The sequence below is a fragment of the Monodelphis domestica genome, chromosome X, assembly GCF_027887165.1.
Source record: "Monodelphis domestica isolate mMonDom1 chromosome X, mMonDom1.pri, whole genome shotgun sequence".
Classification (NCBI taxonomy): domain Eukaryota; kingdom Metazoa; phylum Chordata; class Mammalia; order Didelphimorphia; family Didelphidae; genus Monodelphis; species Monodelphis domestica.
In genome coordinates this window covers 75,732,413-75,755,930 of record NC_077235.1, presented here as the reverse complement: position 1 = coordinate 75,755,930, position 23,518 = coordinate 75,732,413, and the positions used below count along the sequence as shown (strand labels likewise).

At 46.0% G+C, this 23,518-nt stretch overlaps 1 protein-coding gene across 7 annotated transcripts in view; it reads left to right on the top strand.

The window, feature by feature from the left end:
• Positions 1–23,518, top strand: part of LOC130456157 (uncharacterized protein C8orf48 homolog) — a 103,016-nt gene that overhangs the window by 8,803 nt on the left and 70,695 nt on the right. For 3 of the 7 annotated variants that reach the window (XM_056809612.1, XM_056809614.1, XM_056809609.1), the window contains exons 2-6: positions 5,799–6,077; positions 8,071–8,196; positions 11,520–11,633; positions 11,926–12,146; positions 17,660–17,812. In XM_056809612.1, coding sequence (XP_056665590.1) covers positions 5,799–6,077; positions 8,071–8,196; positions 11,520–11,633; positions 11,926–12,146; positions 17,660–17,812 — 893 coding nt within the window. Of the gene's footprint in view, positions 1–2,646; positions 2,816–4,781; positions 5,099–5,798; positions 6,078–8,070; positions 8,197–11,519; positions 11,634–11,925; positions 12,147–17,659; positions 17,813–23,518 lie in introns of those variants that run through there. The other 4 variants (XM_056809616.1, XM_056809613.1, XM_056809615.1 and 1 more) reach the window with 4 other exon arrangements.

Below are 23,518 nucleotides of genomic sequence, written 5' to 3'. Positions count from 1 at the left end.
TTCCTTTTTTTTGCCATCTTAACCAGTCTCTTGGGTGGCGTCTCGGTGTTGTTTTAACTTGCCTGTCTGTGGTTATTAGAGAGTTAGAGCATTTTAAAAAAATATGACTATTGACAGCTTGACTTTTCCCCTCTGCCTCTTGGTGTTCTCAGACCAGTGTCAATCGGTCTCATTCCAGTGAATTTGATGTGTGACTTGGAAATGAGACTTTATCAGAGAGATTTGCTGCCAAGATTTTGACACCAATTTTCTGCTTCTCTTCATAATTTTATCTGCACCTGTTGGGCTCGTGCACAACTTGGTCAATTTTATGCAACCCAAAGTGTCCATTTTATCTCCTGCGAATCTCCCTGTGTTCAAATTGTATCCCATTCTGGTTGGCCTGATCCCGCTCCCTCCATCCCATATCTAATCGGGACACTAAGTTAATCAGTTGATTGTATAAAGTGTCAATATGAGAAAGCAAGATTGCAAAGGGGAACCCGGGAGGCGTCTGCACACCATCCCAAAGATCAAAGCAGTATGCTTTGTCAGTCGTTATTTATGTTCACGATAAAGCACCTGCTGCTAATGGAAGCTGAATCTGCCAGCTAGCTTCATTCACTTTGCCATCAGGGCCTTTTGGTCCTACAATACAGAAATCTCACACAAATCCCAGGAGCCGATAACTTTGAGATGACACGCATCTGTTCGTTTTCAGGTTATATGGACAACTGTGAGATGATTTGGATACGCCAATGAACGAACCCCATGGTGGCACAGATGACAGTTAGTCTGTTCTCCCCTAAAACTGTATGGAACGGGACCACATCCTCCAGGCCCCTTACCATTTCTCCGTGTCCCAAGGGTCCATGATGCTGCAAGCTCCCAACTTGAATGGGTGGTTACATGAGAGAGAGAGAGAGAGAGATAGTCTTGGCCTCTCCTCCTCCAAACCCTCTTTGCGACAGCTGCTTGCCTGCCTTCACCATACCCTATCTCCTGTCTCCACCCCATCCACCTCTGTACCCCTCTTGCCACTTGTCTCTATACTTTCTGTTCCCACACACCCTTTGTGACTGGTTAAAAGATGACTGCTACCCCGTTGCCCACTGCCATCGTGGTCTCCCCCTCTGCTCCCCAGAATCCAGGTGCTTCCATTTCATAAATCAACAGCCACTTCTACTCTCTGTCTCTTCTTTGCTCATGAATTCTTCCTCCAGCCACAGATCTGAGAAATCACATATCCATTTGGCACCTGTCTCAGTATATGGTATGCAATGTTGGTCTTTCCCTAGTTTCTGCCAGACTGCTTTCAGCTTTCCCAATAGTTTTTGTTCAGTAGTGAGTTCTTGCCCCAATGACTGGGATCTTTGGGTTGATCAGACATTACACTACTGTCCTCTTTGTTTCTCTGTATTTTGTGCCCAATCTGTATTACTGACCACCCTCTCTCTCTAATTCTTACCCGCTTACAAATTATAGAACGATTACTTTAACCTTGACATAGAGATCTTTTGTTTCTCCAGACAAACTTCATTCTGGCTTTCCCCCCTTGCTCTCTAAAGTCATCCTTTGGCCGTTTGATTGGTATGGTTCTGAAAGAGGTCAAACTATTGAGGTTAGAATTGTCATTTTTTTCATATTGGTGCTGGCTACCCATTAGTAATTACTATCTTGTTAATTGTTGTGGTCTGCCTTTATTGGGGTAAAGGGTGTTTTGTAATTGTGTTCATATATTTCATGTGTGTCTTGGCAAGTAGACTCCCAAGTACTTTATGCTTTCTGAACTTGTTTTTCAAAAAGGTTCTATCATTTTTTTAGTTGCACAGGGAGCGATTTTCAACATTTGCTTCTTAAAAATTTGAGTTCCAAATTCTCTCCCTCCTTGAGACAGGGAGCAATTTTGATATCGACTATATCTGTGCAGCCATGCAAAACAGGGAGGAAGTAGAGAGGAAAGAGCAAAATCAAGAAGGAAAGAGAAGAATGGAAAAGAAAAAGGAATGAAAGAAAACACAAAAAAGGAAGAAGCATAGAAGCAAGACAGAAAAGAAGAAGAAAGACAGAAGGAGCGAAGGAAAGAGTAAAAGGAAGGAAGGAACAGAAAGAAAAGAAGAAAGAGGGGAGAGGGAGAGACAGAGAGAAAGAATGAATGAGTGAGTGAAACAAAGGAAGGAGGTAGAAAGGAAGGAGCAAAATAAAGAGGGGAAAGAGAAAAGATAAAGAAAGGAAGAAGTAATGGAAGAAAAAAATAAAAAGGAGGAAGCATAAAAGGAAGAAAGAAAAGACAAGGAAAGATCAAAAGGATGAAGGCAGGGAGGGAGGGAGGGAGGGAGGGAAAGAAAGAAAGAAAGAAAGAAAGAAAGAAAGAAAGAAAGAAAGAAAGAAAGAAAGAAAGAAAGAAAGAATGAATGAATGGATGGATTAATGAATGAATGAAAAGTAGATAGGAAGGAAGGAAAGAGGGAAGGCATGGAAGAAGGCGGGCAGGAGAGGAGGAGCAGTCCAGTCTGGGGCAGGACAAGCTTTGGCCATGAAGCCAGTCAGGGAAGGGCCGGCCCCGCCTCCTACGCTTGGCCCGCCTCGCCCGCCGCAGGCCACGCCTCGAACAGGGACAGGCCCCACCCCCAGGGCCGCGAGAAGCTGGGCGCGAGCCCCTCTAGGCCCCGCCCCCTCCTGAGAAACGGTCTCCATGCCCCGCCCTCCCGCCAGTGCTCCTGCGGGTGAGGAAGCCCTCGTGCCCCTCCTGGTTGCCAGGGAAACGCAGTTCAGAAGGAGGCTGCTGAGGCGCTGTCCAGGCTGGAGAAGGGAAGCTTCCTGAGCCCTGAATTAGGTAGGCCCTCCCCAATTTCCTTCAACCTCATCCTGCCTCACCCCTGCCACCCAATTACAGCGGCCCTTCTGGAGTCCTGTGGTCCTTCCTGTGGCAACCACTGCCCCGTTCCCCCTTCTCGCAGCCCAAGGAATGACCCAAGGGACCTGACTTCTGGCTCGAGCGGCCCCGCCCCCTCCAGCTCCCCGGCCCGACCCCCCAAAACAACCTCCTGGACCAGCTTTCCCTGGCAGTGTGTGGGCTGAGGGACCCCCCGACCCTGGAGCCTGTCCCATTCAGGAGGTCCTCGGTTTCCTAATCTGTCAGTGGGGGAGGGGGGGGAGGGACAGTCTAGCCTGCTGATACCATGATACCCGCCAGGCTTAGTGGGGAAGCCGAGAGACCCCTCCTGGGGGCAGCTTCCTCAGAGAAGGTCGTAGGGGGGGCATGCATCCTCAAGGAAGACACTTTTTGTGCTGAACCCCTTCTCTCCCCTCCTCTTTCCCCTTCCCCATCTCTCTCCTAGCCCCTCTCTTTCTCTTCCCCCTCTCTCCCATTTGCCTCTCTCCCTTCTTCCCATTCTCCCAGCCCTTTCAGAAATAAACTCCTGGAGGGCAGGGCCTGCCTGGGTTGTTGTGTTTTTTGTGTAGGAGTCTAGAGAGGGAGCCAAGAGGGGTCCTAGGAGCCTTTGGCTCCCCTACCCCATCTAGGAGGGAGACCCTTGGTCAATCTTGAATTTGACTGTGGGCACCACCTGCACTTTGCTGCCACCTGATGTGGCAGAAAGGACCTGGCAGGCTGGAGACCTCCCAGGATCCTTCTGGTACTTAGACACATGTCCTGGGGCAAGGCCCCTCCTCCCTCCTGAGGCAGTGCAAAACTCAGTGGTTTCTGAGATCTGCTCTAGCGTCCTGTGGTCAAAAAGGGTCTGTCAGCTTGAGCAGTGGGTGAGGGAACGGATTCCTTGGTCACCTGAGAGGAGGCATGTGAAAATATTGTGTAGTGGACTATTGGAAAGCATCAGAAAACACATGCACACGTTCTAGTTACGGAAGGACATTGGGTTTCATTCGTACAAGGAGGAGGGAGAGGAGGCTGAAGGCAGGACCTGGAGTTGGATCCTGGCTCTGAACTAGGTTCAGGGTCCTAGACCAAACACTGGGGAATCTGCTCTGTGATGTGAAGCTGCTTGGAGTGTAGATCAAGGGCCCTTCACCTTTTGGGGGTCATGAACCCCTTTGGCAGTCAGTCTGGGGAAGCTAATGAATCCCTCTCCAGAATCCTGTTTGTTGTCCACAATTCCCAATCGAAAGAGATGCTCAGTTTCATTTAGAAAAGGAATGTGTAATTCCTACCGACCCACCCAAGTCTTCAGAACCCCTGAGGACCATCCATGGATGCCTTGGAGGGTGGGGTCTGTGGACCCCAGCTTCAGAACCCTTAGTCTCTAAGGTCCCTTCCAGTAACCATTCCAACTGTCCTTTTGTGCCCCAGCCCTTCCAGGACAAAGGCAGATGGGTAGGTGACAAGAGGTCCCAATCCTATGGGAGGTGGGGCAGAGGAGTTGGGGTGGGAGCCGTGTAAAGAAAAGGAAAAGCAGCCAAGAAGAACTTGGAGGCAGTAATCTGGTGTCCCTATTGCTTCATCCTGTGAGACACTTTGTTCCCCTCCCTCACATAGCATTGTTCAGAGGAGAGAGAACTTGTGATCCAGCACTATCTGAGTTATCTGAGTTATCCAGACAGTTTCACAATGTAGACCATTGACTGAGGATGGAGTTTTGTCTGTCTTCTTGTGAGAATATTTTTGTCTACAAGAGTTTAAACAAACTCTTTTCTGGCGATGGCGATCCTTTAGTCCAGAAAATCAAAGTAATGGGACGAGCCACTCTGGGGACTTCCCATGTTACCATAGAATAAGGAGGGCCCGGGGGAACATGTGGTGAGGCGCTGGTAGGGCTCTGAACTTGGCCTCTGGGAGACCTCAAGTTCCAATCTTGCCTTCGATAGGTTATAGGTGTGTGACCATGGGCAAGTCACTGAGCCTCGTTTTGACAGGAGGCCTGGGAAGACCTGTAGTCCCTTCCTCACGGGGATGCTGTGAAGATCCATGGAGAGAACATACAGAAAATACTTTTCACCCTTGAGAGAGCTTGAGCATTTGGAGTCCTTGGGACAAGGTTTAGCCTGCAGCAAGTACTATGGGGTCCCCAATCATTGGCTTCTAGAATTGAAAGCTGGCTTTGTTGGCTCGGCTCTTAGCTTCTTTTGGGCCCTGGAGAAGCAGCCAACTTATTCATTCAATGTAAGTCCCTTTACCAGGTTGGACAAGTTTCTAAGTTTCTAAAGTTTCTAAGTACTAAAATATTGTAGTGGCTGTGTGTCTGGCTGACCTCTAGTGGCCCCTTAGACCACCCACATATGGCCGCTTTCACATGGGGTTCAACTGCAGAGATCTGGATTTGACCTGCTGATCAATTTGTTGTGGAGAGTATTTTTACCTTGCTTACTTGCCTAGTAAATGACCCTATTTTTCTTCCTTTAGCCCCTCCTCCCCCTTGCCATGCCCTTCCCACCATGTGGGTGGGTGTCATTGATCTGTAAGCCCCATGGAAAACCATGCTTTGATTCTGGGTAACAGTCTAGCGATTTCTTGAGCCCGTGGGGGCCACTCTGTTTCCTAACCCCAACTGTTCCCAATTCCCTTTAGCAGGGAAGAGACTATCCAATATTTTTCACAGACGTCCCTCGAGTCTTCAGCAGCAGAGACTAGATTCTCACCCAGGCCCTCAGCTACTTGTGAGCTCTTTTGCATCTTTCTTCATTTCAGGCAGGTGCCAAAGGCATGTACTTCCCCAAGAGATGTATGTAGGTGAAGAATCTCTTATCTGAAGATCCCTCTTTGGCTCCCCTTTCTTCAGTCATGCTGAGGGAGCTGGGAGAGCAGGGCAGGGGGAAGAGAGCAAAGGGTTTATTGGCCAACAGGGCTCCCCTTTGTTCTGCAGCAATGTCTTCTGGAGTCTCTGCTTGGGTCCTGGCCCCTGTGCCTGAGGATGATGCTGGTCAGACACAAGAGGAGTGTAGCAGTGCTTCTTCACACTATTCCAGTGAGACCTTGGAATCCTGCAAAGAGGAGGAGGAGGTGGTGGTCAAAGAAGAATGTCAGTTGGCCAAAGGGGAACCCTCTGACCGGTCAGTGCCTTCTGCAGAATTCCAGGCTGTGTCCCTTGCCTCTGAGAGCCATCCTGTGAGCAAGAAGCCGACACCAAGCTTCGATGATGGAGGTAGAGAAATGCCATTGGAAGGGAATGGGGAAGGGCTGTTGGTTGTTCTGTCACTCAGTGAACAGTTAGTTAGCATCTCCTCTATGCCAGGCACTGTGGTAAGTGCCGTTGGCCACAAGCTCGGGCTTACATCTCCACCCTGTGCCACTTTTGCCCACTTTTTCTCCAGAGTCATGGCGGCCATCCCTGCTGCCATTGTCAGGATCGACAGGGACATTTTCAACAGAAGAAACCCCTGGTCCTGATCCCCACCCCTCACAAATGAGATGCCAATGATGTATAGCTCTCTATTTCATGGGAAGCCATAGGCCAAGTAGAGATCAAAGGTCTGCACCAGGCTACATTGCTGAAGAGGGCCAGGCCATTGGCAAGAAGGTACAGTGGGGTCTAGGGAAGGCCACGGGAAAGCAACAAGGAATGTGAGTGATTCAGGAGACTCCTGTTGGCCTCTACTGACATTTCTCCCCTTCTGCCCCTACTACATGACCCAACCTGTCCTGCCCCATCTTTCACCTTTCTCCTTATTCCCCTGTCTTTCTCCATTTGGACCCTTTCCTGACAGTGCCCCTGTCTGCCAAGTGGGTCCCCATTAGGAAGGATGCTAGAACTGAGAGTTGCTCTCTCTTCTTCTAGCTCAGGAAATGCAGGCCTTGTGGAATGTTTCTCTACAATGAATGTCATTGCAAAACCACATCTGCTCCAGAAAAATAATGGAATGCACTCCAAGGCCAGGTAGAACAGATTTGGGATGATTTTCTAGGTGGGCTAGTCCATTTCCACAAGCCATGCTTCCCATTAGCACCAGTCATTGGGATTGGTCTGTCACCATCATTCTTCAGGGTCTCTCATGACAGTGTGGAGAAAAGTGTAGCCTGATAATGGACTGCAGGTTAATTCAGGGTTCCTCTGGCAAAGAAGCTAACTAACCATTTCTCCATCTTTCAGAAGCAGATGAAGAGGAAATGGGTGCACACGGCACCTGGGGAAATCAATGAGTTGCTTTCCAGGGCTCTGAGCCCTAAAATACCTAATGTGGTATGGTTGTGGCCCCTTCATTCATCAACCCTTTGGGTGGGCTGACTTAGTAGATGCTCTCAGGCCCGGACCAGAAATGGATTTTTAAAAAACAATGGTAGTTTTAAAAATTTTTTTCCCATCGCTTCCCAGTGACATCTCCCCAACCTCAATAACACCCTCCCTGGTAACAGAGAAGGATGGATCAGGAAAAGAAGCCAACCTGTTGGCCCATCATGTTTGCTTGCCATTCAGGGCCTCTGGTTGATTGCCTCCTCTCTTCTGAGTGGCAGGAGGCCTGTTTCTTTCCCAGTCGAAGAGGTTGACCTCTTGGGGTACTTTCCAACGCTGGGGTTCCGCATGGGAGGCTACTCCTCTCATCATAGCCAACAAGGAAGCCTTCCTCAGCAAAGCTGGTGGTGTTCATTTGTATTCTGTCCCAAACATGGGAACGAAGTGTTGTTTGGTGTCTAGGTTCTCGCATATTTATTGGGGCTTACCACTGGGTCGGGTCTCCTCAAGAATTCAAGTCTGTCCCTGGAGTATCTAGTGCCCTACATCGGGTCACTCCAGGGAGGCAGGGCAGAAGCAGAACCTCCCAAACGTCTCTTTCCCAGCCCATTGTAATCCAGCCATTCGAGATGTCTACGTCGGGCCTTGAAGGATGGAACCAACCAAAAAGCCATTAGAAAAAAGGAAACCAGGTCCTGCTCTCCAGGGGCTCACACTCCGACGGGGGTGGGGTGGGAGCCATCTGGAGAAGATTGTTCAGGTCCTGGGCACCTGGAAAGGCACACGGGTCCTTAGGGTAGGCTCGGGGTGCTGTGTGTGATCTTCTTTACTTCCACTCAACTAATGATAAAACCACACCCATTTCTGACTTTGTACCGTTGGACAGCCTCCAAGACTCTGAGGGCCAGAACCTTCTTTGTGGGGTCCCGACACACTAGGCAGCTAACATGTCACTGCTCTGATTTAGATGAACCAGTGAGCCCATTGGACTCTGTCGCCGTGGAAGCAAAATTGAATGAGATGTGGATCCAGGTTGTCAAGGCCAAAAAAGGTGCTGCTGGACAGCTCCAGGCAGGCCTCACATCCCCAGTAGGTAAGCTTGTGCCCTGAGTTGGCATAACCTCCTCCTTCTCTCACTGCTTTGTCAGTAGCTGTGTGACCACGGGCAAGGCTCCTAGACCAACCTGTGAGCCTCAGTTTCCTTCTCTGCAAGACAGACATCATCACACTTGCACTTCCTGCCTCCCTGGGGTGCTGTGACAAAAGCCTTTAGTAAACCTCCCTTGCTGTAGGAATGTGGGTAGTTATGATCATCTAGGTCAGCCAGGCTGACAGTTCCCATGGTAACAACATGGCCTGGTGGCTGTGGTCACATGACATTGTGGAGGTTCATCAGTCAAAGGGCCATTAGTCGAGGCAAAGTCAGCCATTGAGGACCAGGATCCCTGGCCCCGGTCCTCAGAGCTGCACCTCTGAGAGAATGGCCATATAAAGGGACAAGTTTCATGGTAGGTACTTCGTGGCCTGTGGACCCATGTGGATTGTGAATGCTTATAGCCCTGGTTCCATCCAGGGGCCTGATCCACTCTCCTCCACCCTCCCAAGAACCCTCTTGTTTCCCTTTCTTTGGCTCATTGCCCCCACCTGCTTTTCCTTTAAACCCTTACCTTCTGTCATCGAATTGATGATAAATATTGTTTCTGAGGCAGAAGAGCAGTAAGGGCTGGGGAGTTGGGGCTAATGACTTGCCCAGGGTCAGCCAGCTAGGAAACATCTGAGACCAGGTTTGAACTCTGGACTTTCTTATCTCCAGATCTGACTCTGTCCTCCCACCTGCTCTCCATCCAGCAAAGTCTCCAAAATAAGGTGTAGGAAGTCTGGTGCCTAAGTTTCCCTCCCAGGAGCTCCAAACGTCCATACCAGTTAGGACTCAGTGTGGGCTCTGAGTGTGGGAAAGCCCATTCTTGAATCTGCAGTAAACACGTGGGCAGGCAAGGCTCAGGGGACTCCCTAAACAGATTTTGGTACCAAAGTCATGCGAAAAGCCCACTTGCTTGTCCCCAGAAGGAGCGCACCGGAGACTATTGTCCTCAGGACTTTCTTTCACTCTGATGAGTCCCTCTTTCTCAGGGACCCACAGAATACCCCAAGACTCACACACCAGCTGAGAAATATCCCTTCTCTGGCTAGAAGGCTGGACTCCATGTTCCCTTCTGCCTGGGCCCTTCACAGTCCTGTTTCCTCTACAGAGAAGCCTGGGCTTTGGGAACAGTGTGGAACTCCGTCAGGTTCTTTGCAAGCTCAGGTCTCCTACTACTGCCAAGTGTTTCTGCTGTAGGCATCCATTTCTGGTCCTGGGTGGGGCTATGGGGAGGGGAGGGGAGAAAACAGAGAAGGAAACTTCATTCTCCCTCTCCTGGCTCCCCAGCCCCTGCTCTCCTGTCTCTCTCCCTCTCCCTGTTTCCATCTCCTCCCTCTCTCCTTTTCTCCCTCTCTGCCTCTCCCTCTCTCCCTCTCTGCCTTTTTCCATCTCTTCCTCTCTGCCTCCCCTGTTTTTCTCTCTGTCTCCTTCTCGCTCTCCCTGTCCTTGTTCTTTTTCTTTCAGACATTGAAGTCGGCCATCCCCTGAGCCCCAGGCACTCCCTTCTCCAGACTAACCAGGTCACTTTATGGTCGGGCACCATCCTTATTATTATCCTGATCTGGTCACTGTCTAGCTCATCAATGACTTCTCTGCACTGTGCTACCTAGAACTGAATTTAGAACCCCACATGAGTCTGTCCAGGGTGGAGCATGGCAGGTTTACCATCCATCTCTTTTAATTTGGCCCAAGATCACATTAGTCTTTTGGGCTGCCATAGTAACCTCCTGCCTCACCTCGAGTTCGTGGTCCACAAAATTCCCCCGATTTTTGTCAGGCCAACTGTTGCTTAAGCATTCATCCACAGGGCTCATGGCTTAGCAACTGAGGCAATGGGGATTGGCCGAGACATGGTCACTGCCTTCTGGGAATTTCGGTTCTCTTGGGCACCTAGGAAATGTGCCCCAGGTCCACAGCACCCTTGTTTTTCAGGGGTGATGGGGCCCAGGAGTGGCAGGAGGGTTTGTCTTTCTTGCGTTCTCTCAGGGGAGGCAAGAGAAGGGAAAGTGCTTTGGAAAAGGCTCAGGTTGCACCCTGTGGAAGTTTACTTTCCACAGTAATAGAGGAGGGCACCGGCTCCTGCTGGTAGAGCGGAGCGGAGCTGGGATGCCCCACTCGACCAGACAGGTCAGCCACCGTTCTCTCCACAGCTCTGGAGATTGCAACGGGAAGGCCATTTGCATCTGGTCCCACTTCCCACCTCTTCCATCCATCAGACCCCAGAACTTGAACCCAGGTGTACCTGCCCATAGTCTTCCTTCTGCAGAGCAGTGCTGCCTTTCCTGGCACCCAAGCCCCAGATTTGAATCGGACCAGATTTGGAGTCTGAGGACTAGGTGTCCCAAGTGTGAAAGGGGTTGTCATAGAAGTGAGGGAGTGGGGCAGCTAGGTGACTTGGTTGATAGAATGCTAGGCCTGGAGATGGGAGGTCCTGGGTTCTAATCTGGCCTCAGATACTTCCTAGCTGGTTGACCCTGGGCAAGTCACTTAACCCCCATTACCTAACCCTTACTGTCCTTGCGCTTGGAACCGATACTTAGTATTGTTTGAAAGGTAAGAGTTTCAAAATAAAGAAGTGAAGGACTTCTTCTTCCTTGGATTTTTTGGAAGTGGAGGCACATTTTTGCCAGAGGACCTAGTAGAAGAAATTTGACCTTTGGATAAGGGTGGATTCTGGAAGCCCTTCCAACTCTGAGACTCACAGGGTTGTTCAAGGAGGGAGAAAAACCCTGCACACTCTGTTGACTGCTCCAGGTGTTCCTGCCTGGAGGGAGGCCCAAATGAGCCACACTTCCCTTGCTCTTGGAAATTCTTCCTCCCCAGCCACGATGGCTAGGGGCATTTGTAGTTGTCACGAAAATAAAGAGAGCGATCCCAACCCGAGACAGAACATGGTGAGGAATTGAGGTTAAGGGGTCTCTTATTCATACTGGTGGAACAAGAGTAATGGCAGATTTGCTGCTCCTTAGAGAACCCTCTTCCCGGAACCAGTTATCCCTTCCTCAAGGGCTCCTGCTATAACATTGTCCCTTCAGTGTGGCCAGAGGTGACCACTCTTAGTTGAATTCCCTAGAAGATATTCCCTCTCTCTGCTTGGTCACCTCCAGGAAGACTAACTTGCTCTGCCATCTTGGTTGCGAGAATTGAAGGAATGAGCGAATGAAGCAAGGATCATTCCAGAGGGACCAATTAGATCTTGATTCAAGCCAGACTAAGTCTGTCAGCTTAGGACACCGTCCTGAGGTTCTTTCTTGATATTTTCTAACGTTTCCCAGCAGAGCACGTCAGGTACCATGGTGGTCGGTCACCTTACTATGAAGATGTGAAACCTGAGGTCCAGAGAGGACCTGCGGGCCTGGAGAGTGAATCATTGCCCCTGAACCTTCCAGGTAAGTGGTAGAAGCAGCCCAAATTCAAAGATGCGTGCTTGGACGATGTGGGATCCAGGCCCCGTTTGCTCCATTGTGGGGCTTTCCCTTCCTCCCCGCTCTCATTCTGAAGAATCTCAGCTTCTCCTTTTTGCCAGAGAGAGAGAGAGAGAGAGAGAGAGAGAGAGAGAGAGAGAGAGAGAGAGAGAGAGAGAGAGAGAGAGAGAAAGCTGGGCATGGAAAACCAATCCTTCCTCGTCTTTCACCTAATAGAGTCACTGACATTTTTGTTTTGTGTATGTGCTGTTGACAGAAGTTGCAGAGGCCTCAAAGGGAGCCCTGGATGCTCTGCAGTCATTTTGTGCCACTGAGAGAACCCCGATTGGTCAGCAGCGGAACCCTCAGGAGGCATGGAGTGGCAGGCAGCAAAGATTGGGTGCAGAGAAGCCCAGGACACTTGAGATGAACAGCTCTGTTCTTTCTCATGTGAGAAACAGACTGTACCTGCAGAACCCGAGGGTGACACCCAACAAGGTACAGAAACTGGATCATGTCCCATTAGCTTTGGGAGCTGCTCAGAAAATGAAGCTCCTCTGCTGACGTTTTCTAAAGGGAACCCAAGTTTTCTCCACAGCAGCTGGGATTCTGGTGGCATGGTATTTGATGAGTCACGCAATCATGTTAGCAGCCTGGCAGGTGGAAGTGGGGTGGGAAAGAGGCAGAACCAAGGAGAGGCAACCCCCCCCCCCAGTGGAGCTTGGAGTCACCCTGGAAGAACATTGAGGGCTGAGGATCTCAGAGGTCATGATTTGGATGAAGGGTCTGGGAAAGGAATTATTTCCAGGAAGACCAGAGTGGTGTAAATGCAAATACCCAGGCAGTCCAGAGTGAGCTCTGGGTAATTATATTGCTTGAACCTGGGCCAGAAGAGGTGAGGCAAGCAGTCCCTCCCCTCTTTGAGGTGGGTGTGTACAGTCAGACTTAAATGAGGTGGGGGAGAGTTTTGACACACTGCTTTCTAAGCCCTCTTGTTATCCTTTGCTCGAAGGGACACTTCTGTGGGGAGGGGAAGAAGGGAGAAAGGCCATTTTGGGTAATGAAGGTGGTAGGAAAGCAGAAGATAGCGAGAGAGTGATTTTAAAAGGTCAAAGGGCCAACAAGGGGAAATTCGATTCTACCCAAACACTTTGCTTGGGGTGGTGAGGATTGGGCAAGTTGGTGGGACCATGGGAGCCACAGTAAGAAATGACCTCCCCCCACCCCCACCCCATCTTAGAGGTGAGTTTCCTTTGTTTTTGAGACTGGCCCTCTATATGTCTCCAAGGCTGGAAATACAGTGATCTCTCTCTCTCAGGACCAGTCTCACTGCTGGGAGCTTTGACCAGTTCCATTTCTGACCTGGGCTGGTTTCTTCATCTCCATAGGCAGCCTGATGGTCCCTTGCTCTTGAGGTTTCACCACATTAGTTTGAGACTGAATGTGGAAACCTGATCGATCGGCTCAGGGCACAGCAACCCGGAACTCCTGAGCTCAAAGTATCCATCAGCCCCAGCTTCCCTGAGAGCAGGGCCCTACTAGCCCTGTGCTACAGGAGTGGAGATTATTTGGGGCCTCCTAAAGATTTTTGTAATTACTGACATCTTAATGGATTTTTCAGGAGGTTGTCCCCCAAAAGTTTTCATATGTTGTGATTAGGAAGGAGCAGTGCAGGTTTTATCCTTTTGTGGAAGAATGAGAGAAGTTTTGGGGTGCTGTGATCTCCTAGAAATTCTTGGATGAGAAGTAATTGAGGAAAAAATGACAAATTAGTGGAAATAGGGTCACTTGAGTTTCAATGAACTCTGCAGCTGAGAAGGTGAAGGTTTTAGTAGTCATTAAATTTTGCTGAACAACAATTATGAGCTAAAATGACCAAAGCAGTATTCAGTGAAGTGCATAGAGTTTGAGGTGTGCGTGGGATGTGGAGCTCCGGGAAGGCAAGGAAGGTTTAGGAGAAGAGTAATGAAGGCAAACAGAAAGGTGTGGATTTCAGGACCTCTCGAAAGATATCTATCTACCTGTGTCTATCGGTAGATACATAGATATATGGATATGAAATCAGAGAGAAATTAAAGAAGAAAGTTCAAGCACATCCAAGAAAATTTGAGCAAGGTTTCCGAAATAAGGAGAATACGGGGCACTTCCTGTGTCAGGCTTTGAGTCGTTCCAAGGGGAAGAGAGGAAGGTTATAGGCCATCAGCAGTTGTAAGACCCAGATCTGATTTGACAGAAATATGTCCTGACTTAAGGACTCCCTTTCATAGGAGAGCTATGGTAAACTGGAACCTAGAACAAGGAAATGGCCACCTTCCACTTTGGCCGTAGACGGGCCGAATGTCGTGGGCCTTAAGAAGTGCTTGCCATAATTGGACGTTCTGGAGAAGAGTGCTAGATAATTGAAAAATATTGCCCGAGGATTCTGTGTATACCGTTTGGGAGCATAGATCCTGGCCCAACTGAATTGATTTGGGTTTCATTTTTAGGGAGAGAATCATGTTAAGTCAGATTAACTTTGCGGCTTGGCGTGAAGACAAAATGTCGGGCCCAGCGATCTCAGCTTACCAACTTGTTAGCTAAACGTAAATGCGATCGTTCCTCGTGTTGGAAAGCATTAGTAGGAGAGTGAACTTTTCTTGGGTTCTCTGAAGGTACAGAAGTAATTTTGAAAGGGCCGACATAAAAAAATGTTTAAAAAAACTGCTCTGCCATAGTGAAATCTCGTCAGTCTGCTAAGAAGGTGAGGTAATTAGGTTTGAGAACTGGTGCTGACCTCTGGCAAAGACTGATACCACCACACTGCTTCTTTACCCCTTAGTCAGCTACAGGTGAAGTCAGAAGCACCTTTCAGAATTGCTGGTAAGGAAGCTCTTGCCCAACAGAGTGCTTAGCATAGCCTTGCCCCACTCACTATGTATCAACCCCTGTCTAAATGTTGGCCGATGGTGATGGCCTTTGGTGCTTTTGCGTGTTTCTTATGTTTTCAGTCTGGGTCACAGTAGTTTGCATTCTGTGAAACAGCTCAAGGACTTCAGATGGGCCGTGTTCTGGAAGTGTCAGTTCAGGCTCCTTAGAGCTCAATTTTGGCTCAAGCCCAAAATCAGTCTTCCAGCAAGAGATTTTGAAAGCAAAGACTTCTAATACTTAGCATACTAAAGCTATCCTAATGACAACAGGTGCGAATTGGCATTGGCAAAGCTATATTTGTAGCTCTTTGTATTGGCAATGCCAAATGAATTGCACACCTCTGTTGGGAAAATTAGGAATACCAACCAGCATAGAAGAGAAATGGCTGCTCTTGATACTGCCAGGATATAAACGCAGGGATTAAAATTTTGTTGAAAAGCTGTGGGGTTTTGTTGACTATTTTATTTCCTTGGAATTATAATGATGGCTTCTTTGCTGTTTTATCTGATGTTTGAGACTTGTTATCAACACGATTATGAGAGCATTTTAGCTCTGCTGATAATATGGCCACAGGTATTAAGCCTGAGAACTAGTAAATTCAGAGGTGGAAGAGCTAGCTAGCTTCACATGGAGCGAGAGTTTGTGAGTCACCTCACATCAGCTTAGGTAAAGGAAGTAATCGGTTTGTCTGAGAAACATTTAGAGGCTTTCATGGGTTGCAAGCTCCATCCTTGGTCATAGTGCGACATGGCAGGCCTCCCTGCTCCCATCTAATGGTTTGTAAATATTTTAAGAAGTCCACAAAGTTTCTCCTAGTTTCTCTCCCTTTCCCCCCTCCCGGGGACACAATGCATATAGCAAATAATATTTTTGAAGGAAAAAAAAGCAGAGAAAAGAATCAAAACCTCTCAGTACATTGTCAGAAAGTCTGGACGTAGATGGAATGTGCTATGCCCGTGGTCATTTCATATCTGCAGAGAATCAGGGTAGGTGGGTCTTCTCCTCTCTCTCCTTTGGCGTCTTCCTCATTCTTTGTAATTTGGCAAAGTTCCCTTTTGATTGTTTGCTGGTGCTTCTTTCCATTTCCATTGTTGTAATCCTTGTGTAGGTTATTGCCTTGGCTTTGCTTACTTCACTCTGCGTTAGTTCATGTCAGTCTTTCCATACTCGTCTGTGTTTGCCGCTTACCACAAACTGTACCACAGTTTGTTCTGAGTATTCTCTACCAATGGGCATCTGATTTGTTACCAACTCCTTACTACCAAAAAATGTCTACTGGAAATATTTTGATGTGTATGGACTTCCTTGGGGTATGAGCCTAGTTAGTGGGATCTTTGGATGAGAGGTATGGAACTGTTTGTCAATTAATTCCAAATTGCTTTTCCGAAGGATCAAACTGATTTTCAGTTCTCTTAAATATGCATCAGTGTGCCTATCTTCCCAGCCTCTCCCAAATTGCCTAGTCCCCATGTTTTTTTAGCTGTGCCCACTTACAGGGTGGGAGATGAAACCTTAGGGTTGTTGTAGTTTCATCTTTTGCTGTTTTCCCCTCTTATTATTAGTTATTTGGAACCTGTTCTTACATGGTTATGAATAATTTCCAGTTTCCTTGAGAGCTGCTTGTTCATATCCTTTGACTCTCTAGTGAGGTTAATTTTTGCTCTCTCTCTCTCTCTGTCCCTCTCTCTCTCTCTTTCTGTCTGTCTGTCTGTCTGTCTGTCTCTCTCTCTCTCTCTCCCTCCCTTCCCCTCTCTCCCTGTCTCTCTCCCTCTGTATTTCTCTCTCTCATTCTCTCTCAATATAGGTATTTATATATCTTTTTCTTATCTCAATATATTGGACACTAAACCTATATCTAAGGAATCTGATGCAAAGTCTTTTTTCCCTTCTGCTTGCTTTCCCTTATCCAAGGTGCATTGGTTGTGTTTGGTGCAATGGGAATGGAAAAGCTACTGGTATGTTGAAGGGTTTTAATGCTTTCCTATGAGAGGACTGGTGGAAAGAACTACACAGGGAAGTTTATTCTTAAGTTGTTGAAGTGTCGTCTCATGGAGGAGAAGTGAGACTTATTGGTTTGGCTGCACAAAGTAGACTTAGGAGCCATGGCTGAAAGCTGGAACTGTGACAGCTCAGTGTCTGTAAAAACTCCTTGGTGTGCTGCACAGCAGAGTCTAGTTCGGGATTGGTAAGACTGCTCAGCCTCCTTTCTGACTGGAAGATTTGGTCATTCGGTGATCTGTTTCCAGGAGGCTTGGTACTCATCAAAAATGTACACTCACACAGATGTACACATACTCAGACAACCATACTTAGGATATACCTTAGCATAGATACATATAAGGACATATAAAATCAGTCTTGGCTCAACCACTCAGTCCTTTGAAGGATGTTGAGGAAAGAATACTCATCTGCAGAGAAACAAATTGGTAGAAAGCACGTGCAAGCATGTCCAATACAGTCTATTGCTAGTTCTCTAGTTCCACTCTTTTGGGTGCAGTTATTGGTGATTTAGTGAATGGAGTATCGGGATCAGGAATGGGATCAGGAAGACCTGATTTCTAATCCAGACTTGACCCTTTGTAGCTGAGTGACTCTGGCAAGTCATCTTTTCTCTGTGTGCCTCGGACTCCTTGTCAGTAAAGGGAGGACAAAGCTAGAATCCACCTCCCAGTGTTTTTGTGAGTATAACATGGGATAATATTTAGAAAGTGCATCACAAACTCGAAACTCTACATAAATGCTACCAATTGTTATTTTTGGAACTATTTCCAATTTTCCAATTTGTTTCATCTCTCAAGACCAGTCTTGGAGTCAAGCGACCTAGGTTTGTTTTTGTCTCGTCTTTGCCACTGAACTCGGCTAATCCAGCTTCCCTTGGTTTCTTCACTTGTCAAATGGGCAAACCCACTCCACCTGATGATAATGGTGAGGATAATGTATCAAAAGTACATTTTCACCATTAGGCTCCACAAGTATGGCAACTGTTATTCTTTCTGCTTCCCAGTACGTTCATTGACTGCTATACTTTCAGAAAGGATTTGGATAACAACAGAACGAGGGCTAATGGCATCCAATAATTTCTTATTCCAATTTCTCATTTCAAGGCTTCAGCAGTTAAAGAGCATGAGAATGCCCAGTGCCTGGAATATACTAAGAAAAAAGGAGAAGTAGGCCAGAAGACCTTTCGGCGCAAGAAAATAAGTTTCATGGATTCAGCGCTACACAAAGAGAAGATGGAAGAGCGTCGCCATGCCAAAGTTGGTAACTCTTATTCTCAGGTTGTTAATAACTCCTATTTCTGTTGTGTTTCAAGGCTGTCAAAGAGCTTTCCTCACAAGCTATCGTGAAGTAGCTAACATGAGCAATCTTAGTGTCCTCCTTATTTGATTTTATATTTTAAACGGTTATTATTTATCTTAAATATTCTTTTCTTCTTCAGTTGAGTCCCAGAATCTCCCCCTCCTCCTTCCCCACCCAATGAGAAGGTAAACAATGTGACATCAATTATACACATGAAATCAAGCAAAATATATTTCACTACTAGACATATCACAAAAAAGAGGGAAAAAATGAGAAAAGTACACTTTAGTTTGCACTCAGAACTCCTCATTTCTCTCCCTGGAGGTGGAGAGCATTTTTTTTTCATTATTCCTCCTTTGGATTTGTCTTGCATCATTTTATTGATCAGAATAAGCGAGTCTTTCACAGTTTGTCATCATAACAACATTGTTGTTACTGTTGTACAATGATCTCCTGGCTCTTCTCACTTCACTTTGCAGCAGTTCATATAGGTAGGTCTTGCCAAATGTTTTTCTGAAACTACCCATCTTGTCATTCCTTATAGCACGGTAGTAATCCATCACAATCATATGCCACAATTTGTTCAGCCGCTCTCCCATTGATGAGAATCCCCTTGATGTCCAGTTCTTTGTCAGTACAAAAAGAGCTACTCTAAATGTTTTTATAATATAGATCATTTTCCTTTTTCTTTGATTTCTTTGGGATCCAGACCTAGGAGTAAGTACTATTTCTGCATCTGGATATTTCTGGATCAAAAGGTGCGCACAGTTCCAGATTGTTCTCCAGAATAGTTGGACCTGTTCACTGAGCTGTCAACAATTCATTAATAATATATCTGTTTTTCACTCATCTCCTTCAGCATTTGTCATTTCTCATAGGTGAGGTGGTACCTCAGAGTTGTTTCAATTTCCCTTTCTCTAATCAATACTGATTTAGAGCATTTTCCCCATGATTTTAGATAGCTTTGATTTCTTCTTCTGAAAATTCCTGTTCATATCCTTTGACCAATTCTCATTTGGGGAACGACTCCTATTCTTAAATCGGACTCAGTCCTCTATATATTTGTGAAATGAGGCCCTTCTCAGATATAACTGTTTTATATGACTCCATTGTCTGTGGTACCTTTTAGCAAAATGCAGTTTCCCTGATTTTCTGCTATTGCATTGTCTGAGATCACAATCGCCACCCCTGCCTTCTTTACTCAGTGGAAGCATCAACAGACTGTGCTCTAGCCCTTCATTTCAACTCTTAGAGTGGTGCCTTTTGGACACAACATATTGTTGGATTTTGATTTGCACTACATTCTGCTATCTACTTCCTGTCGATGGTAGCTCATCCCATTTCCATTCAGTTATGATTAGTAATGGGGCATTTCCCTCCATTCCAATTTCCTGTTTATTTTCTCTCTTTTTATCCTGTCTCCCTCCTCAAGAGTCCTCCACCATAAAAGCTCTTCCTTGCATGCCATGCCTCATTTATGTGAGATCCCCCCATTATCCCTATTGCTCTTTCCCTTTCACTCAGTACATCACTCTCTCCCCTACTTCTTTTTTAGATCATTCCAACATAATCAACTCACATCTGTGTTCTCCATCCATGTCTCGACACGCTCCTTCTGACTTCTCTAATAACGATAAAGTTCTCAGGAATTAGATGTATCATTTCCCCATATGTAGGGATGTAAACATCTTAACTCCATTGAATCTCTTATGATTATTCTTTCATGTTTATTTTTTTAATGCCTGTCTTGAGTCTTCTATTTGAAATGCCATATTTTCTGTTCAGCTCTGGTCTTTCCATCAGGGAGGCTTGGAAGTCCTCTTCATGAAATATGCATTTTCTCCCGGAAGGAGTTTACTCAGTTTTGCCACACAGATTGGTTGTAATCCTAGCTCTTTTGCCCTCTAGAATATCGTATTCTAAGCCCTCCTCGAATTTAATGTGAAAGCTGTTAAACTTGGTATTCTTTTGCTTTCTCTCTTTGATTAGGATATCAGGGTTATATTTGTCTCATAAAAGGAGTTTGCTACCTTCATACTCTATTCCTGAAAATAGTTTCATAGCAGCATAGAGAGTATTTGTTTTTTAATGTCTAATAAAAATTACTTCCAAATCTGTGGGGTCCTGGTAGTTTATTTCCCTATGGAAATTCATTTATAAGTTGTTTAATTTCTCTTTCTGAGGTTAGGTTTTTTTTAGGTTTGCTATTATGCCACTCTGGGAATTTCATATTTTTTTGGTTATTCATCCACCTACCGAATTTGACTTTTCTCTTCTTTTGAACTATAACTGAGTAGAATAGTTTCTGAGAATTTTCTTGATTTGTCTCATAACCATCCGAATTTCCATCATTTCATTTTGATCTTGGTAATCAGTTTCTTTTTCATCTCCCTTCCTTTCATTTCTTATCAACTCAGTTATTTAAGTTATCAGATGGATTTTTTCTACCATAAATCCATGTCCTTGGGCTCAACAATTACCTTTTCTTCAAATTTATTTCTCTCTCTTTTGATTGCTAGCATGTTCTCCCTTGTATTTATCCTTGGCTTATTAATTTGCTGGATAGGTACTTGATTCCTTTTTAAATTTTTATTTGTCACAAGCAGCAGTGATTTCTTCATTATAGGGAAGACTCAGCGTGATAAGTCCTTGTCCAAGCACCAACCAACAACTCAACTGTCACTCGGAGGCTTAGCGAGTCAGCTGAGGCTTTGAGAGTTTCAGTGACAGATGTCACCCATGTGAGAGGCAGGACTGGAGTCAGGTTTCCTTGATTCCTATTGTGGCACTCATTCCCTGACCTTGTGTTGCTTTGATGTGTGCCACTCATGTCCTTAGACTTTTCTTATTCTTGTGTTAACATTCATGTTCTAGATTATAAATTTTCTTCTAACTCTCTTCGAAGTCACAGCCCATCAATATTCTTATGTTGTCTCTTGGTTACCATTCACTTAAATGTTGCTTTTGTGATTGAATCTTTGCTATCCTCATTGTTTATAAACTGTTTCATCTCCTTTGAGGCCATTTTCTTTCTCTTTCTGTTTTTTGTTACATTTTTTTCACATCACAGCCCACAGTATGTTATTAAGATTTATGCTTCTCTTCTTTTATGCCTGAATTCTTAGAGCCTTGGCAGTGATTCTCACTCAGAAGTCTCTATATCCCTCCCCCTTATCATATCCAGTTTTCCCAACATTTTGTTCATCTGTATAATTTCCTTTTTATCTTTTAGCAGCAAGTTTCCAAGTGAGGGACATCAAAAGATCCTACATTTGGTATCCTTTTGCATTTCTTTTAAAATGTCCATCTCTGCTGGTTGGTATATGCTGACATGCTTTGATTCAAATCCATCTGATTCCAACCATCCTTCCTCTGGATATAGATTGCATTCCCCATCGTAACTCTTTCAGGATTTTCCCAGATCATTGCACTGCAGAGAGTAGCCAAGTTTCCTCAGTAGAGCATCCTACAATATTGCTCTTACTGTGTACAGTGTTCTCCTAGCTCACACCCACATATTTCAACGATTCTGTGACCTCACTGCTGAATGTGTTCCATAAAGGATGTAGCTTGCTGCTCAACCAGAGCTGCTCTTCCCGTGCACCTCATGGTCCACGTTCTCCCCTAAGTTCCCTAGGGCCATCCTTACTTCCTTTGGGCATCCAGGATGCCACTGGATCATGTAAATGAGCTCTTAAGGTTGTCCATCCAACCTCATGCTAGAGTCTGGAGAATAGATCTTCTTCACCCACTTGGTTATTTCTCTCTGCCGGTGTTGGGGTGGTTATCAGTCTCTCCCAGGAGGCTCTAAAGTGTTCTAGGGCTTGGTGCAAACAAGAAACCGCCGTCTTCTGCAAAGAGGAGTGAGCATTTGTAGGTCTTCGCTATCCATAGTGAATCTCTTTTTACAGGAGACTCTCTGCTGGATCTCCTCTGCGACCTGGGCAAATCGCATCCCTGTTTTATGTATTGCCCGCTATTTATGACCAGAGGGTAACCAAACATGGTCTTGACCACCATCTTCCCTCAGACCTGATAGAGATAGCCCAGGACCCTGAACCCAAGACACTTGGGAATTGCAATGCTTCCAGCTTAGTCTCAGCAGCCATGGTCCCAGGTAGTTATTCTTGCAGAAATGCATCCTGCTAACTTCTCCCGCAGGTGCTATAAGCACATCATTTGTAGACAGCCTTCCCCCGCCCCATCCCCCGAATCTCCAAGGAAAAAAAGGTTGTATCCCCCAAAGTCCTCAGCACTGATAGATAGCTCAGTGTCAGAAATGGATATGATTTTATTATATAAATGACAAAGAAGATGCACTGTCATTTCCTTTGCCATTGCACCCTAGGGATGGTGGCATTCCCATCTGACTTGTTTATCAAATCTTCCTCATGTGTTGTCTCTCTCATTTGAATGTGAGCCCTTTATGAGATCAGAGACTGCCTTACTGTTGATTTCTTTCCCCAGACTTTAGTACAATGCTTTTTACCTAGAAAAGCCTAATCAACACTTTCTTCCACCATTCATTATTCTTTCTCTCTTGTTTTATCTTTATGGAAAGGGAATCACTTGGAAGCATTGGTGGGCGACTCCCTTCTGAACTAGAGCCATGAAGGAGGCATTCTGTTGTATGCAACCGAATGCTTTTTCTTATCAAGGAAGCACAGGCACAGTGAGGTCTTGAGCTCTCTACCACTTTCACAGTTTCCAGTCTGCTCTCCCTTGTGAAAGTGGGGCCCTTTGGCCTCTTCCCAGTTAATACTGTCATGATGGGTTTTGATGCATGCATTTGTGACTTTCATGGGAATTTGATGTTGGTGGGAAAGTGGATTGTTGTAGATTGGGGTAGATTGTTGTTGCTGTTCTTTCAGTCCCCTCCTTGTGGTTCTCATCAATTCGAAGCTGTTTTCGTCTGTGCCATTCACTGCTGTCGTGCATTCTTTGAGATACCTTGGCATCCTTTGATCCTCAGTGCCCTTTCAGTTGTGTTGCTCTGCTTATTTGTATAGTTTTGAGAATGCGAAAACAAAACAGAATGAGGCAGTACAGTTTTAGGACTGGCTAACACCAGAGGCAGGGGAAACGCCTGGGATTCGTTGAGGGGCTTTTACAATAACCATGAATTATAGGCAGACTAGGACATTCACATTGATCATAGCTACTGGAGGGACATACAGGTTAGTCACAAGCACTTTGTCATCAAGGGCTTAGGACATTCTCTCTAGGTCATGAACAACAGATTTTCCCAGGTGCCACCTGCCACCTCAGCTGAGGTTTGTTAAAAGCATCTCGGGTCCTTCCATAGGTCATAAGACCGTAGTGTTTCATCAGCAGTATCCCAGGAGGCAAGGAATTGGTGGGAGAAAGGAAAGGTCACTTAGGAAGTGATTCATAGGGATGAGGGACATCATCACTACAATAACAAGCTAGGAGCAATAACGTAACATGACTCAGTCCTAAGATTTTGTCTTATAAACTATAACATACCTCAGAATGTATATAATTTTGCTTCATGCCTTATAATAATAAAATAATCATCACTATATACCTATCAATCTAATGACATACCTAACTCCTCACAATCTTAACTCTATTTAATCAAATGTCAAGAAGCACTGATCCCCTGAAGTCAACCTGAACGGAATAAATACTGATTAAATTAG